This window comes from Sinohyriopsis cumingii, chromosome 13 (assembly GCF_028554795.1).
Source record: "Sinohyriopsis cumingii isolate HCF-2022 chromosome 13, ASM2855479v2, whole genome shotgun sequence".
Classification (NCBI taxonomy): Eukaryota; Metazoa; Mollusca; class Bivalvia; order Unionida; family Unionidae; genus Sinohyriopsis; species Sinohyriopsis cumingii.
Window position 1 is genome coordinate 77195754 of NC_142973.1, and position 17196 is coordinate 77212949.

At 34.6% G+C, this 17196-nt stretch overlaps 1 protein-coding gene across 4 annotated transcripts in view; it reads right to left on the reverse strand.

The window, feature by feature from the left end:
* Positions 1 to 2912: 2912 nt before the first annotated feature.
* LOC149785854 (uncharacterized) overlaps positions 2913 to 17196 on the reverse strand; it is a 305885-nt gene continuing 291601 nt past the window's right edge. For all 4 annotated transcript variants that reach the window (XM_089979816.1, XM_089979814.1, XM_089979815.1 and 1 more), the window contains 3 exons: positions 14519 to 14678; positions 5128 to 5224; positions 2913 to 3081 (listed from right to left, as the gene is read on the reverse strand). In XM_089979816.1, the coding sequence (XP_089835942.1) occupies positions 2930 to 3081; positions 5128 to 5224; positions 14519 to 14678 (409 nt within the window). In that variant the 3' untranslated portion in view covers positions 2913 to 2929. The remainder of the gene's footprint in view (positions 3082 to 5127; positions 5225 to 14518; positions 14679 to 17196) is intronic.

Below are 17196 nucleotides of genomic sequence, written 5' to 3' on the forward strand. Positions count from 1 at the left end.
AGCCTGCATGGGCACTGCCCTATTTGTTTGAGAGCCCTCATGTCTCATTAGCAGCATCTCAGGCTTATCCCCAGTGGAGTTACAATATATAAACACCAATTCTACTCAATATATCCACAACAAAGACTTCTGTGCCATACTGATCACATGTATTTCCAATGTAATCTACTGTATTCACAGATACAATATGTTCTGGTAATTGTGTCTGCATTGGCATGGTGGGTTGGTGGGTGGGTGGAGAGTGCATCTTGACACGAGACTTGGATATGAAGTGCATGTTAAAAGTCTTGCTAAGATGTACTGAAGCATGCTTATTTTTGCAACCCTTGAGCATTTTTAAAAATGCTGGACCAAATATTTCCAACCACACTGGGCACATTACATGTGCTTGTAGACATGTCTCCATGTCCATCCTCCACAACTTGAAATCATTTACACTTCTTGTACATGGCTGTTATCATTGTCATGAATCTGAAAAAACAAACAAGCAATAAACAAAAATGAACTGTAATAGTTATAGCACATTATAAAACTGATTACTGCTGATAAAAAAAGGCATGTGACAATAACAAACAGTAAGATAATCGGAAAATTATGAATAAATTCACCAAATTTCACAAAAATGTTTTATGTACCATATAAAACAACCTTCTGCTTTACTATACCACTGATATAAGATCGATGAGGATGAAATTTAAGTATAAGATTAAATGGACTCTATGGAGAATATCTTAACTGATGGTGAAAGTAAAAACTGGTATGTCCTGGTATAATAGTAACCAGGTAGAAAGGAGAGTACTATAGACAGGACAACAGGGCTGGATTTGGACGTAGCAGAAGTTATCCTAAGGTGATGTTATCAGGTAATGTATCTGATGGAGAAATGTGACAAGGTAAGATATGCTAAATAATACAGATGTGATAAGAATCCAGGTATATCATTCTATCAATTCAAGACAAACAGTAGTATTGTACTCGAAGGTTTCCACTCAATATTGCAATTAATCTATCAAAGGTTTAAAACCCTCTGTACCGATACTAAAGTGGGCACTCACCAGTTATTATGTACTTTTGAGAGAGTGATGTATGTAAGGTGAAGTTGTTTGCATTTAAAACATGCACAGTAGAGAGAATGTAGGCATACCTCTACACTACTTTAATGTAATGTGGCTGACATTTCTTTGGATAATGTACTTTTGGAAATTGTACATAATCTAAGCACATTGCTAACTAAAATGACTGCTCCCTTGTGCTAAAAAAATCAGCCTAAATTAGTCTGAAGTACACTATCCATATCAGCTATTAAACTAGAGAAAATGAATTTTACCAGACCAGACAATACTAGCTTCTGAAATTGCAATGAATGAATTACAAAATATAAAAAATGTAAAAAAAAGTTATTGGCTCTTTTTATAGAATTTACCTCTGAAGTTCAGGAAGTGAAAATGACCAAGTAGAGCTAGCACTTTTTTGAAAGGTGCAGATCTGTAGTAAGGCCATGCTGTATACTCTATAACCAATATTACACACATCAATCATACACCAAAACAGAGGGAATTAAAGGTTCTATGAACTATACCTAAGATATACAAGGTCTTTTTTTAAATAGCCAATATAACAGTGAGGAAAGCCAGGGAAATTCTTTATCTTTAAAATTCTAACCCTATGCAAAAACTGTAGAGCACCAACTAAAGGGTTTCCATCAAAGGTTTTAAACCCTCTGTACAGAATCTAAAAGGGTTTCTATCAGAGGTTTCAAACCCTCTGTCCAGAATCTAAAAGGGTTTCTATCGAAGGTTTCAAACTGCTGTGTATTTACAAACCCATCCTGTGCCTACTTGCATCAAATCTGTTGTAAATACAAAATGGCAACTTAACTTCCTGTGATTGATTCACTCAACATTAATGATGCAATTATGTCAGAGAAGGGACTAGTTTCCCTACAAAATTATATTAGTACACTGCACACACGTCCACATAAAAAATTAAAAAAAACGTTAAATTTGGGGTTTAATTGGATCATACATAAATCTAGATAAATCAAGGCTGATTTTATATGTGGTTTTTGGTACCATGTGCATTATGTAAAACCGATATGGTAATTCTTACTATCCATCAAACATTTTAATTCTATCCATTTTATGTCATGATTAACAAAAGATTTTTCAGTCTTGCTTAGACTTTTCCCACTGATGATGACGATGATAATTATCATCACAGTGCTTTTGTTTTAGCTTTCACAATCACAGTGAACAATGAAAAAAGGGACGGACATCAAGTGTAAATATAGGGTGCATGGGGTGGGTTAAGTAGCTGAATACACATTTAATAACCGCTAATGAGTTCTTCACATTTCTGTATAATTACACAATTTTCAATACATTCAATCTCTGAAAGATCATTTTAAAACACTGCTCCAAATGGTTTAAACATGCATCACATACCAGTAATACCACTGTGCATCGTATCGCTGACTTTTGCATGTGAACACATTTTGGTTTAAACATGGATTCAGAATAAAATAAGATTCTTGATTTTAAAAATGAGTTACAGTTCTTTGGATAAACAATGGTGAAACTTTGAATAAAATTCTCAGTAAACTATTGATGCAGTGATTTTATTGCATGTGAAATGAAATTTCTGTTCAGCCTTAAGCAAATATCCGAATGCCAATTTTGAAATTTTAAGTTCATTACAGACTTTGGAACCTGCTTTTCCATAATTAATTCTATCTGTGAAATGATGCTTTTTATGCACCTAGTATGCCTTTTGCTTGCTTCTTTTTCTATCATTGATCACATTTATGAAGGAGTATGAAAAACTACTATGTTTGATATTGTAATGATGTTACATGTACATGGTATTCTCAGTGCTCAGTTAGTAAGCTGAAATGACTTAACACAAAAACATGGTGTGATGTGACTTGTATTTAATCAAATATGCTATAGGGGTCAGGTTCGTCATCACGATAATCTATCAGGATATTTTCGCTACTTTCATCGTCCGAATCAGTTGCTGGAATGGTTGGATCTAGCGGCTCCCTCTGCCTCTGTATGGGGGGTAGACACCGCTTCTTCCTGTCTGTAATATAGAGGAATGTTTCATTCAGATGTTATTCAAACTTAAAACCCGGATTATTCGAATTTTACCCTAGCCCAAAATTGTAACATGTGCTTCATTTAACTTCTTCCTCTGCTCTAAAACTGAAATGCTAAGGACTTACAAAATGCTTCACACTATACCACAATTTAACTTTGAAATAACATTTTTATGAGTGCATAACATCGATTCAGAACCTTCTCCTTGAAATGAAATATAATCATTGCCATGAAACTGGGAATTAAAAAATTAAATCTTGTTTTTATCCAAATAGAGGACTTTTGAAAAGGATGATGTTCACAGAATCCCTTAATATTATTTTCAAGCTTAAAAACGCTCCTTCTGTTTATGCATCAGACACCTGTAGATGTGCATATGCACGAGAATTAACAATAAACACCTGTAGATATGCATATGAATGTGAGAATACTAACACCTGTAGATGTGTATATGCATATGATAATTAACATTAAACATCTGTAGATGTGTATATGCATATGAGAATTAACATTAAACACCTGTAGATGTGTATATGCATATGAAAATTAACATCAAACACCTGTAGATGTGTATATGCATATGAGAATTAACATTAAACACCTGTAGATGTGTATATGCATATAAGAACTGACATTAAATACCTGTAGATGTGTATATGCATATAAGAATTGACATTAAATACCTGCAGATGTGTATATGCATATAAGAATTGACATTAAATACCTGTAGATGTGTATATGCATATGAGAATTAACATTAAATACCTGTAGATGTGTATATGCATATAAGAACTGACATTAATACCTGTAGATGTGTATATGCATATGAGAATTAACATTAAACACCTGTAGATATCTATATGTGAGAATACTAACACCTGTAGATGTGTATATGCATATAAGAATTAACATTAAAAACACCTGCAGATGTGTATATGCATATAAGAATTGACATTAAATACCTGTAGATGTGTATATGCACATGAGAATTAACAATAAACACCTGTAGATATGTATATGAATGTGAGAATACTAACACCTGTAGATGTGTATATGCATATGAGAATTAACATTAAACACCTATAGATGTTTATATGCATGAGAATTAACATTAACCACTAGGCTACCGGAGTGGTCTACACATGCAGTAGTATTGATACAACATCAAAGTAACTTAGGCAAAATCCTTATCAACAGAGCAGCATCCATTTACAGCTCTCAAAGGTCATGTACATGCAATTTCATTGATGTTAAAAGTATAATGGCAAAATTGTTCTAAAAATCTAGCTGTGATGTGTGCATGTGATCTGGGACCTCTCTGCATGATGGAAGGCGGATGTTTTAAAACTGCTTGTCCTGAAATAAACCCATTATGTTTTTTTAATATTCATGTTGACAACCTGTAAACCACTAAAAGCTCTATATAATGTCAGCTTTGCCAGTCTCTGAGAAAACTAGATACCAAGGAACCAGGAGAAACCTAGACAACAAGGTACCAGGTGAAAACTAGATAATAAGGTACCAGGTGAAAATTAGATACCTAGGTACCAGGTGAAAACTAGATACCAAGGTACAAAGTGAAAACTAGTAAAGCCTTGAGCATTATTTTATGTTCAACTGAAGTCATTGGGATGGTTCTGTCTGTCACTGATGATGATCAAGCTTTTGAAAAGTGTAACAAAGTTTAAAACATATTTTTTTGGTTTCTTCTCTTTTAAAAACAGACTAATTATTCTATAAAGTTAAGACTTACCTGACTCAACATCAAGACTGGTTATCACCAACTTTCTTGTTAAAGAAAGCCAACTTCATTATTGTGTATTGTACAGAAATGTAAGAACAGTTATAAAGAGTATCATTTCATTTTATAAAAGACTGTAAATGTTTGGTATATTTTGTAAATCTGACAGCACTAGCAAGAAAATTTATTTTGGTATCATTAAGGATATTATATGTCAAGAGACAGCTTGTAACCTTTACCAGCAAAGAGGGTGTGAAGGAGAGAGAGAAAGGCAGAGGGACAGATTACTTTTCTTGAAGGTCAAAGGTGCGACCTCATCTTCATCCACCTCAGAGTCATCAGAACTGTCCACAAACCTCTCAAAGTCCACAGTAAGATTGGCAGGCTACAAAGAAATGAAGTACTGTCAGATGAGACCATTATGAAGGTCTTTCCAACACACATGATTAATATTATCAATCTATGAATAATCCACCTACTTTACAGCATGATTTCTCACTATAATATGTGATTCTGTGACAATAAGAAACTAGAGGCCCATGAATATCATATCTGCTGGTGATTTGTCATTTGAAAAAAATACTGAAGGCACTGATGCAATTTGGTACACTACTATGGAAAAGTTTTTGAGAACTCAACTGAAGGTTTCTCTATCTTAAGTAATGACAGCATTATTTGATAGAAAAATAAATTTAAAGAATAAAAAAAAAAACAATAAAACTTTATTGTCAGTTTAATTACTGTCAAATCTGGTCATAAAGTGCTGAGCAACTTTTGAGAAGCTGTTCAAAGACTTTTCCATTTTTTTTATGTAATGGCTGCCATATTTGAAGGCTGATTAACAATACTTTATGCCAGGATTCTGTCTGTCAAATTAGGTCTGATTCTCCCCCAGCATTTTTTCAACAGAAGTCATTTCAATATCTCTATTTTCAGTAACAGCAGCCACATTATTTGATGGCAGATTTTTTTTTTGTGGGTTTAACAAGCCTTCTTACAGCACATGACAGCCAGCATATTTGGCAAAGGAAGAACCTAGGAAGATCTTGAAAAGGACCAATGACCCACGGGAAGCTACAGGAAAACTTTCTCATATATCCATGTTGGCTGAATAGAGATTCAAAACCATGTGGAAAGAGGTGAGATGTGAGTGATCTATAACGGTGAGTGCTTTAGATCACTTGGCCATCAAGCAGGCATTTGATGACAGATAAACATCGCATGAACAAATCTGAAAGGCCTTGATGCCAGGATGATGTCAGTTCTACTAAGCTGTTCTGGATAGAAGTTTGTGTCCAGGACTTTTTCAGGAAGCAGATTCCATTCAAAATGAGTGCCAGATTGTCCATAGCTCATAGGTCAAGGGCAGGAGAGACAAAAGTGGGCAGATTGTTGTTGTTATAGGGTTAAACACCATTTTTTCAGCACAAGATAGGCTATACATGGCAGCCAGTATAAATAGTGGAGGAAGAACCAGGGAAAACACCGGAAAGAATCACTGACCCACAAGAAGCTACTGGCAAGCTTTCTCATGTACCCACATTGGCCGAGCCTGAGACTCGAACCCACACAGCGGTGAGATATTGTTGTTGTTGTTGGGTTTAACGCCATTTTTCAGCACATGATAGGCTATTCATGGTGGCCAGTATTAATGGTGGAGGAAGAACCAAGAAAAACCCTGGAAAGAACCACTGACCCACGAGAAGCTACTGGCAAGCTTTCTCACATACCCACATTGGCTGAATCTGAGACTCGAACCGGTGCAGACAGAGTTGAGATGGCAGTGATCCATAATGGTGAGTGCTTTAGACCACTTTGCCACTTGGGGTCCCCGTGGGCAGAATATGATTCCTTCTTGTTGCAAAGGGATCTATCAGCACTCCTAAAGTGTGTAAATCTGTTGAAAGATATAAAGAAGGGACCCCTTGGTGTACAGAACCTGCGCCCCTCTTGACAGATAACCAGTCAGAAACACTATCATGGAATTGTATAAATCCCTCTGCTATTTATTAAATACATGTACTGGGGTTTCGTTTTTTGTGTACAACAATACCAGAGAGTGATTTATGTATATTGTACAATATCATCCTATGCCGCACATGTGAAGTGCTTTCATTGGGAAAAACTGATATTCATCAAGCACAAAGATGATGTAGGGCTACATTGTCTGTGTATAAATGCCTCCCCATAGGACGAAATCTTTACATATGGAATGTCTTGTCAGTGAGCAGTCTTCTAAAGGACTTGTAAATCTTCAGCTGTAGAGGTATGTGAGTTAATCATTAATTTCTTATATATATTATAGGTTATACATACTGTACTACCACATTTACTTTTTGTATATTTTCTATGTAACTCCCGCTTGTGAAGTATAATGCAAATATTTTCTATTCCTGTATGTGACTTAACAGGAGATTTATATTAGCAATTAAGAAATGTTTAGTACCATCAGACACAGGTAGGTTCACTTCTGAACCGATTTACTGCTTCGTAATGTTGTGCCAATAATGTAATTTGTATAGCTTACCATATATAATGTCATTATGTGTTATCATACATGCCTGTGACATTCTCAGTACACGGTGTTATATTTTCAGCTGATCAGAGCTGACCGTGGCAGCTGTGGAGCTGATCCATGGTTATCAGAACTGACCGTGGCAGATCTGGAGATGACCATGGTGGTTAGGGTTGACAGGGTGCCAGCTGTAGAGCTGACCATAGGAGTTGACCATGATGGCTGTGGAGCTGGTGATGGAGCTCGCAATGAAGCTGGTTGAATGGTGGCCATGCAGCTTATTGAACAGTGTGTTATTTGTTGAGTAGCAGGTGGTCGGGCATTGCTGACTGATTGGTGGGCACTGATTGCTTGATTGACCAAGGAATTGAATGGTGGTCAGTGACTACCTGTAATACTGACTGCTTGATTGACCAGCGTGACTGGTAGCCAAGTATGCTAGTGCCAGAGTGTTTTGTGCAACTCCATATATGTAATCTTTTAGCTGTGGAATAATTTTGGGGTTTGTTACACCCAGTGTTTTGGGACTGTAAAGATATTTTGTACAATATCTTTCCCATCATTTCATCATTTTACTATTTGAGTAAAGTACCTAATTTTTCACTATTTGAGTGAATACATAATTTTACTATATGAGTAAAGTACATCATTTTTACTATTTGAGTAAAACACATTCTTTTTGGCGTGTGAAATTACCGTGAATCATTTTTACTGAGTAAAACCCATCGTTCTTTTCGTGTGAAATTACTGTGAATCATTAACCTTTGTCCTTGTACTGTTTAAGGTCATTTACTTGTATTCACATTTATTATTAGGTTTGTGCAGATTGTGTCAGTTAGTCCAATATTTGGATCTTATACACACATGTAATAATCATAATTCTTTTTCCATTCAAGTCATTCATCAATAAACATTGTATTTGTATCACTATCAAAAGAGTTCTGTTATAAAACTGAAATCCAACCCGGTTATCTTGCTACAAACACAGAGTCTGCAAGGAATGTGTCTGATCTGGACCGTTAATTCGCACCAGGAACACCAGCAGAGAAAGTCCCACACCAGGATGCATAAATCAGGCGACTTGGTTCCCCTCATCTGAGGAGGTGGGCGACTACTGCATTATTATCTGGCATTATGAGGATCAAATTCCAGCACAGGTTCTCTGGGCTCCAGTTTATATAAACCATGGGGAAGTGAAGCAACAGGTTAGCCCTGCCTCCATACTGGATAACTGTCATCGGTGCAAATCAGAACCTCTAATTCAGATACTCCTTGGAGTAGATAATGATTCTCAATTAAATTTAGCAAACATATATCTTAGATCTGTCCAAAAACACAATACAATCAAATGTCTTAAAATGTCTCAACCACAGTTAGTCCACTAATACTAAGCTACCAATCTATCAATGCTTTAACAGGTCAGATTTCAACCACTGCCCCATTATTTAGCATTTCTGTAGCAAACAAAACTCAGAAAAAACTGAAGAAATACAATATTGGGCACTAAACTGGTGTTTAATGACTTTACTAGATCCCATGATTCTCTGCTTAGAAAAGCAGACCTTCCAACTCTTCACATTAGTAGATTAAGACACTTGGTAACTGATGTAAACAAGATACTTCACAAGAAAAACCACTGAGTTACTTGAGTAATCTGGTCACTTTCAAAATCTGCAAATACAATATAACAAACCAAAATCTGGCAACAGTACCAAGTATTTTGACCACTAGCCAGGTATGGTAATCTCTTTTTCAAATTTGATGCTCCCAGAGTCTGGAACAGCCTGCCCAAAGAACAACATTAATTTCTGATCTCAAAGAATTCAACAGGCAGATTCAGACCAGGCTGCACTGTAAATGTGCATTATATCTATTTAGCGGTCAATGGCACTTCAGCTATTGTATTACCTTCTACACTCCAGCACTTAATGAACATGATAACATCTTGTATAGAATGCTGTGATGAGTACATCAAAGATGAAAGATCACCTGGAAACTATCCAGAAATTCTTCTTTCGCTTGAATGAAGCAAATTAGACATATAATTCAAGTAAAACTGAGTTTTGCCAAAGTCTGTCACATTTTTAGGACATATTATGGGATATGGTCAAGTCAATCTTGTAGAAGCTATAGCTGAATTCCCTGTACCTGTCAGTAAAAAGCAACTGATGCAATTTTTGGGGTATGGTTGGATATTATCAGAAATTTTGCTTAACTTTGTCCATAATTGTTGAGCCCCTGACCAATTTATTAAGTAAGAAAGTAAAGTTTTATTGGTCTTGCATATATCAGGAGGCTTTTGATAAATTAAAGGCCATACTTAAAAGTGCACTAGTTCTTTCAGCTGCAGATTTCAATCAACCATTACAAATTTCTGTTGATGCAAGTGACATAGGGGTTGGTGGTGTATTAATTTAGGAAGATAAAAATAGTGTCAATCAGCCACTGTGCTATTTATCTAAAACATTAAATAATCACCAGAGAAATTATTCCACTATCAAGAAGGAATGCTTGGCTTTAATTTTGGCTTTACAAAACTTTGAATTGTATATTAATTCTGATCCTTTATGATTATTATATTTACTGATAACCCCACCTCCTTACTTTCATCAACAAAATGAAGGAAAAAAACATCAGAGAATGTTGAGATTGAGTTTAATGTTGTACGAATACAACATCAATATTTGGCACATCAAGAGAAAAGAAAATTTAATTGCAGATGCAATTTCATATGAATAGGATTTTTATATTATTTTATTTTGTATAAATTTTTGGACATTCATTATATATCTTCCTGTGTAATTTCTTTTGTTGTTATTGTTTCTGTGTCTGATTAATATGGAAAAAGAAAGCTTCATTGCATAAATATTTCTTTTCCTGAGGTGTTATGCATATCTATATTTGTTGCAACTACTCGTACATGATTTGTAACTACTCGTACATGATTTGTAACTACTTGTACATGATTTTGTCTAATTTTTGTAAGTTTTATTCATTGCTGTAAATTGCATTGATTATCTATAGCTGGATTTTGTATGTGCAAAAGGGTTTGCTCTGATATATCAAAGAACATTAAATCGCATAGGATGTATAAATAGATGTTTACATACATGTTGACAGGAACTAATAATACAATTTTAAATAAATATGTTTACAAGATTCATCCTTTTACCCACCGGATGGATCGGCCATGTGGTATCTTAGAATAATTAAGTTAATTCTTATTGGATGATTTAGGTCACGTTAACAGATATTTTTAATTAGATTGAGTAGCAAGGTCTATCATGTGGGGTTCACTGCGATATATAGTCATAATAGACTCTTTAAGGTGTATATACAAAAAGAAAACTGAGTAATAAGACTGATTCTTATTTCGGAAGTCATTCCTTCTTGTGTTCCTGTTGTAATATCATATCTGCAGATGTGTCTTATGTTGTCCTTAGATATTATTTGAGAGGAAAAACATTTGTTTGGATTATTCAGTGGAAATAGAAAGTGCTCATTATTTGGACTATAACATTATTCTGGAACTGTTGTAAATTATTTAAAGGAGTTCTGGACAACGCCATTTTGACATCCCTATTCTTGGCGGAACAGTACATTTCTGATTCTGAAATTTATATGGAACGTTTCATTCTTCTGGACTTTAATATAATTTTATCAGGATTACTTTGAATTCAGTTCATAATCCTTTAAATTACTCTCACATTTTCATTCTATAACTTTGATAATTAAATTATTTATTAAGTTTTACAAAACTTGTTGGTTTTGCTTCTTCCTGTTACTTAATTTATGACCATAGAGTCTTAATGCTTCTTCCTGTTACTTAATTTATGACCATAGAGTCTTAACACCTTTGTATATTCAAAAAGACCTAACAAATATTCTCCTTTTTCCAAGTAAATTCAATGAAATCAGAGTTTCCCATCAAGGCTAAGCATGTCTATGTATATGGAAGGTCTGAAAGATGGCGCTACCACTGCAACACTATGAAATGTCCTAAAAGAATTTTTTTAATATTTACAGATTGTCTTTCCACACTGAAAACCTTATAAAATCTGAAATTTGACAAGCCATCAATACCCCAGATCTTAAAGGAACATCATTTCGCTCATACAATCTGGAAAATGTATTCTGTAATGCTGACAGCCTTTTGATACTGGTATTAAGGTAATGAAAGGGAAGATGAAGCAGCCAAAGCTGTCATGAAGCAGCCAAACTGTCACGAAGCAACCCTATCAGAACGAAGATTTCATACACTGACTTAAAAATACTGAATGAATTTGCATGTTATTTATACTTGGCAAAAAATGTGGAATGAAAACTCCACAAACAAGCGGCATAACATCCAACCATTTCTGGAGAGTGGAACTGTGTTGATCAAGTACAAGTTATACATACTTGAATGCATATTGTGTTGATCAAGTATAGGTTACACATACTTGAATGTATATTGTGTTGATCAAATATAGGTTACACATACTTGAATGCATATTGTGTTGATCAAGTATAGGTTACACATACCTGAATGCATATTGTGTTGATCAAGTATAGGTTACACATACTTGAATGCATATTGTGTTGATCAAGTATAGGTTACACATAACTGAATGCATACTGTGTTGATCAGATATAGGTCACATATACCTGAATGCATATTGTGTTGATCATGTATAGGTTACACATAGTTGAATGCATATTGTGTTGATCAGATATAGGTTACACATACTTGAATGCATATTTGTTGATCAAATATAGGTTACACATACTTGAATGCATATTGTGTTGATCAAGCACAGGTTACACATACCTGAATGCATATTGTGTTGATCAAGTATAGGTTACACATACTTGTATGCATATTGTGTTGATCAAGTATAGGTTACACATACCTGAATGCATATTTGTTGATCAAATATAGGTTACACATACTTGAATGCATATTGTGTTGATCAAAGTATAGGATACACATACCTGAATGCATATTATGTTGATCAAGTATAGGTTACACATACCTGAATGCATATTGTGTTGATCAAGTATAGGTTACACATAACTGAATGTATATTGTGTTGATCAATTATAGGTTACACATACTTAAATGCATACTGTGTTGATCAAGTATAGGTTACACATACCTGAATGCATATTGTGTTGATCAAGCATAGGTTACACATACTTGAATGTATATTGTGTTGATCAAGTATAGGTTACACATACTTAAATGCATACTGTGTTGATCAAGCATAGGTTACATACATGAATGTATACTGTGCTGATCAAGTATAGGTTACACATACTTGGATGCATATTGTGTTGATCAAGCATAGGTTACACATACTTAAATGCATATTGTGTTGATCAAGCATAGGTTACACATACTTAAATGCATATTGTGTTGATCAAGCATAGGTTACACATACTTAAATGCATATTGTGTTGATCAAGCAAAGGTTACACATACTTGAATGCATATTGTGTTGATCAAGTATAGGTTACACATACTCAAATGCATATTGTGTTGATCAAGCATAGGTTACACATACTTGAATGCATATTGTGTTGATCAAGCAAAGGTTACACATACTTGAATGCACATTGTGTTGATCAAGCATAGGTTACACATACTTGAATGCATATTGTGTTGATCAAGTATAGGTTACACATACTTAAATGCATATTGTGTTGATCAAGCATAGGTTACACATACTTGAATGCATATTGTGTTGATCAAGCAAAGGTTACACATACTTGAATGCACTTTGTGTTGATCAAGCATAGGTTACACATACTTGAATGCATATTGTGTTGATCAAGTATAGGTTACACATACTTAAATGCATATTGTGTTGATCAAGCATAGGTTACACATACTTGAATGCATATTGTGTTGATCAAGCAAAGGTTACACATACTTGAATGCACTTTGTGTTGATCAAGCATAGGTTACACATACTTGAATGCATATTGTGTTGATCAAGTATAGGTTACACATACTTAAATGCATATTGTGTTGATCAAGCATAGGTTACACATACTTGAATGCATATTGTGTTGATCAAGTGTAGGTTACATATACTTAAATGCATGCCTCCTGGGAGCATTTGACCAGAGCGCATACCATTAATGTCACCTGACAGTGGAACTAATTATTTTTGTCCAACATATAGACTTTCACAAGCACAAGTCTTCAAAAGGTCATCTGAAATTAGGAACTTCATATACTACTCAAGAAAGTCTTAGACTTTGTTAGGAAATGTGGTTAATATAAGAAATTTTTACAATATACTTTTAGAATTTTATTTTATTTTGCCTTTATATTTTATTTTATTTTCATTTTCAGAATAAAGACATTTTTACCTTTTTTGTACTACTTCATGTTTACATTTCTTTGAAAGGATTTGCCTTCTTAGTTTTTGTTTCATTCTTCCTTCTCACAATTTTTTAACTTAACTTTTGTGTTTGTGTGCTGAGGATAATACACCATACTGTGACAAGATAATACACCATACTGTAATAGGATAATACATCATATGGTGATAGAATACACCATACTGTGACAGGATAATACACCATACTGTCATGGGAATAATACACCATACTGTGACAAGATAATACACCATACTGTGATAAAATACACCATACTGAGATAAAATACACCATACTCTGATAAGATAACACACCATACTATTATACGATAATAACTATACTCTGATAGGATACTACACCATACTGTGAGAAGATAATACACCATACTGTGACAGGATAATACATCACACTGTGACAGGATAATAGATCACACTGTGACAGGATAATTCATCACACTGTGTTGGCATACTAAACCATACTGTGATTGAATAATACACCATACTGTGACAGGATAATACACCATACTGTGATAAGATAAAGCCCATACTGTGATAAGATAAAACACCATACTACAATAAGCTAATACACCATACTGTGACAGGATAATACACCTATCCTAGATTAATACTTTTTATTCAAATAACAAAACACAGAAAAACATGTTTACAGCTTAATCTCAAATTTGTATTTGTTACAAAAGCAACATTTTTCATTCCTAAAATCAATAACATATGGTTTATCATTGCAAATAAAACTGTCTGAAAAGTAATTATTCCTTTAAATTTGGCTACAAACCTTTTCTTTCTGATGCACAAGTCTTGGCCATCTTCCCTTCTCCAGTTTCTTTAGTGAGATAAGGACTTCACGCTGGTGAGTGACCATGCGACTTTTGTTGGGAATTATCCTACCATACAGACCATAGTCAAAACTGTAACACCTTCCATCTACAGTAGCCCTATATCAAATACATATTAATGATTAACTTATTTCATTCTATCAATTTTTCTATCACAGCATTTCTACAGAGTAACATGAAGTCTGGCATCGGTGCAAACAAAATTTTCCTAAACAATATCAAACTATGCTATGGGATTCTGTCATGAAATTTTCACGAATACTGTAAAATCACCATATGTAACACACATTGTTCTGAATGTTTGTTACTACTATACATCCTTACTGAAAAATACTTTTGCAAATGTACTTTCTTTGCACAATTTTTGAAAAATGCATTGTCACTAAATATTGGTGAATTATTATGTTTAAGGATTGAAAAGGGTTAAAAAGAACTTTACATTTTTATGATTCAGAGAGTTTTGTCATGGTTGTTTCATCCCCTTTAATTTTATTGGTTACTGCAGACAGGAAGGATTTATTTTTACCATGTACAAGCATCCATGTCACAACAATGCACCTTACCATGTTCCTTAGGCTGTCTATATTAACCCTGCACTCAATGTTAATGGCCAGACTTTTCAAACATAAAAAGGTTTGCACAGGCAAAATAATGTTTGGTTTGAAATTTAGAAGGGTGAAAGGGATTAATCTTCAGCAGGATAGTACCTGTGCCAGGATAGTAACTGTGCCAGGTAAAATACTTTTTAAAACTGAAGTGGGTAAGATTGACAATGGACCGGAGTCAGACAATAGTGAAAATACTCCTTGGTCCAGCCCCTCAATTGTTATAATACTTATGTTAGTATGAAGTTAAAATGATCATGGTTGGATAATTTTTTAGTTGTAAGTTTTACCTAATCACTCACTAAGTTAAAATTAAGTCCAAAGGACAATTTGATATTAACTTTATGAGTGATTAGGTATAATTTATACTCATACAAATACCAGGATAAAATCATTTTCTTATCTTCATATGGCACAAGAATACCTATCTCCTGTTTTGCTAGCCATGGGTCATCAATTAACCTATTTTACCACTGATGTAAAACTATGTGTATCAATAAAACTCTGGCTTGCAAAGATGACACAGCCCATACATAATTGCAACACATAAACCTGGCTTACAACAATGACATGGCCCATACAGAATTCAACACAAAAAACTGGCATGCATAGATGACACATCCAATACAGAACTGCAACACAAAAACTGGCTTGCAAAGATGACACATCCCATACAGAACTGCAACACAAAAACTGGCTTGCAAAGATGACACAGCCCATACAGAATCGCAACACAAAAAACTGGCTTGCACAGACGACACAGTCCATACAGAATTGAAACACAAAAATCTGACTTACAAAGATGACACAGCCCATATAAAATCGTAAAACAAAAGAACTGACTTACAACAATGACACAGTCCATACGGAACTGCAATATAAAAAAACTGGCTTGCATAGATGACACATCCCATATAGAACTGCAACACAAAAAACTGGCTTACAAAGATGACACAGCTCATATGGAACTGGAACACAAAAGACTGGCTTGCACAGACGACACAGTCCATACAGAATTGAAACACAAAAATCTGACACAGCCTATCAAACATGTTTTATTGTTTTGTTCATAGTGACATATATTGGATTTGAAGAGTTGCCTTCCTTAGTATGTAATACCATCTAACCAAGAGTGTGTAACAGTGGTGCATTGTACATCAGCCGAAAATGGTGGAGGCAATTGACTTAAAAAGGGTACTTTGTAACTTTAACATCGAAAGTATGACCATTTACCAGAGGGAAGCCATTGCAGGTGTATTTAAGTGAAAGGTATTTGTACAAACACGGATAGTGGACAACTGCTTATTTATCAGTCCATTCAAGCCGTGTTCCCTTTGATCATGTAGGAACAGTGTTCAAATCTGAAAAACTTAATTTAGACTGGATTCAGTAGCTTGCCACCACATCCAATGAAATTCACAGACCTGAAGCTCAGAAATATCTGCTCTATATGCCATGGTGTAGATAGGGTTATCATATCGGAACCTTGGTTAATAAAGATGCAATAAGTCAAGATGGTGAAGAATTCTTACTTCTGCTGGATGAATCGACTGTCACACACCAGCTGCTTTGCAATTTTCCAAGTTAAATTTTGTAACAATTTTTCGGATTTAGGCTAGAAAAAGATGCCATACATGTCACTGCATAGCTGGAGTCCATACAAAAAGCAGGCAAATGACAAGGCATAAACACGTCTTCTTTAGCTGGTAATAAGAATGTCAAAAAAAATATACTTACATTTTTACATTTTGAATTTCCTAAAAATGTACTTTCTTAGTTCTGCAAATCTGAATTACATGAACTATATCATGCGTTCTAAAACTTGATCACACGGTGCAAACTGGTACTGTAATTTTTTTAGCATATTTTTGACAATTTCCATTGAAAGATTTCATTTTTTCCCACATTACTTCCCACATTACGATTCCAAACATTCAATGACAGAACAAAAACAAACATGCAGCTGATTCAAGCACATCCCTCCATGCTCAAATCACATGTACTTTGTGTGA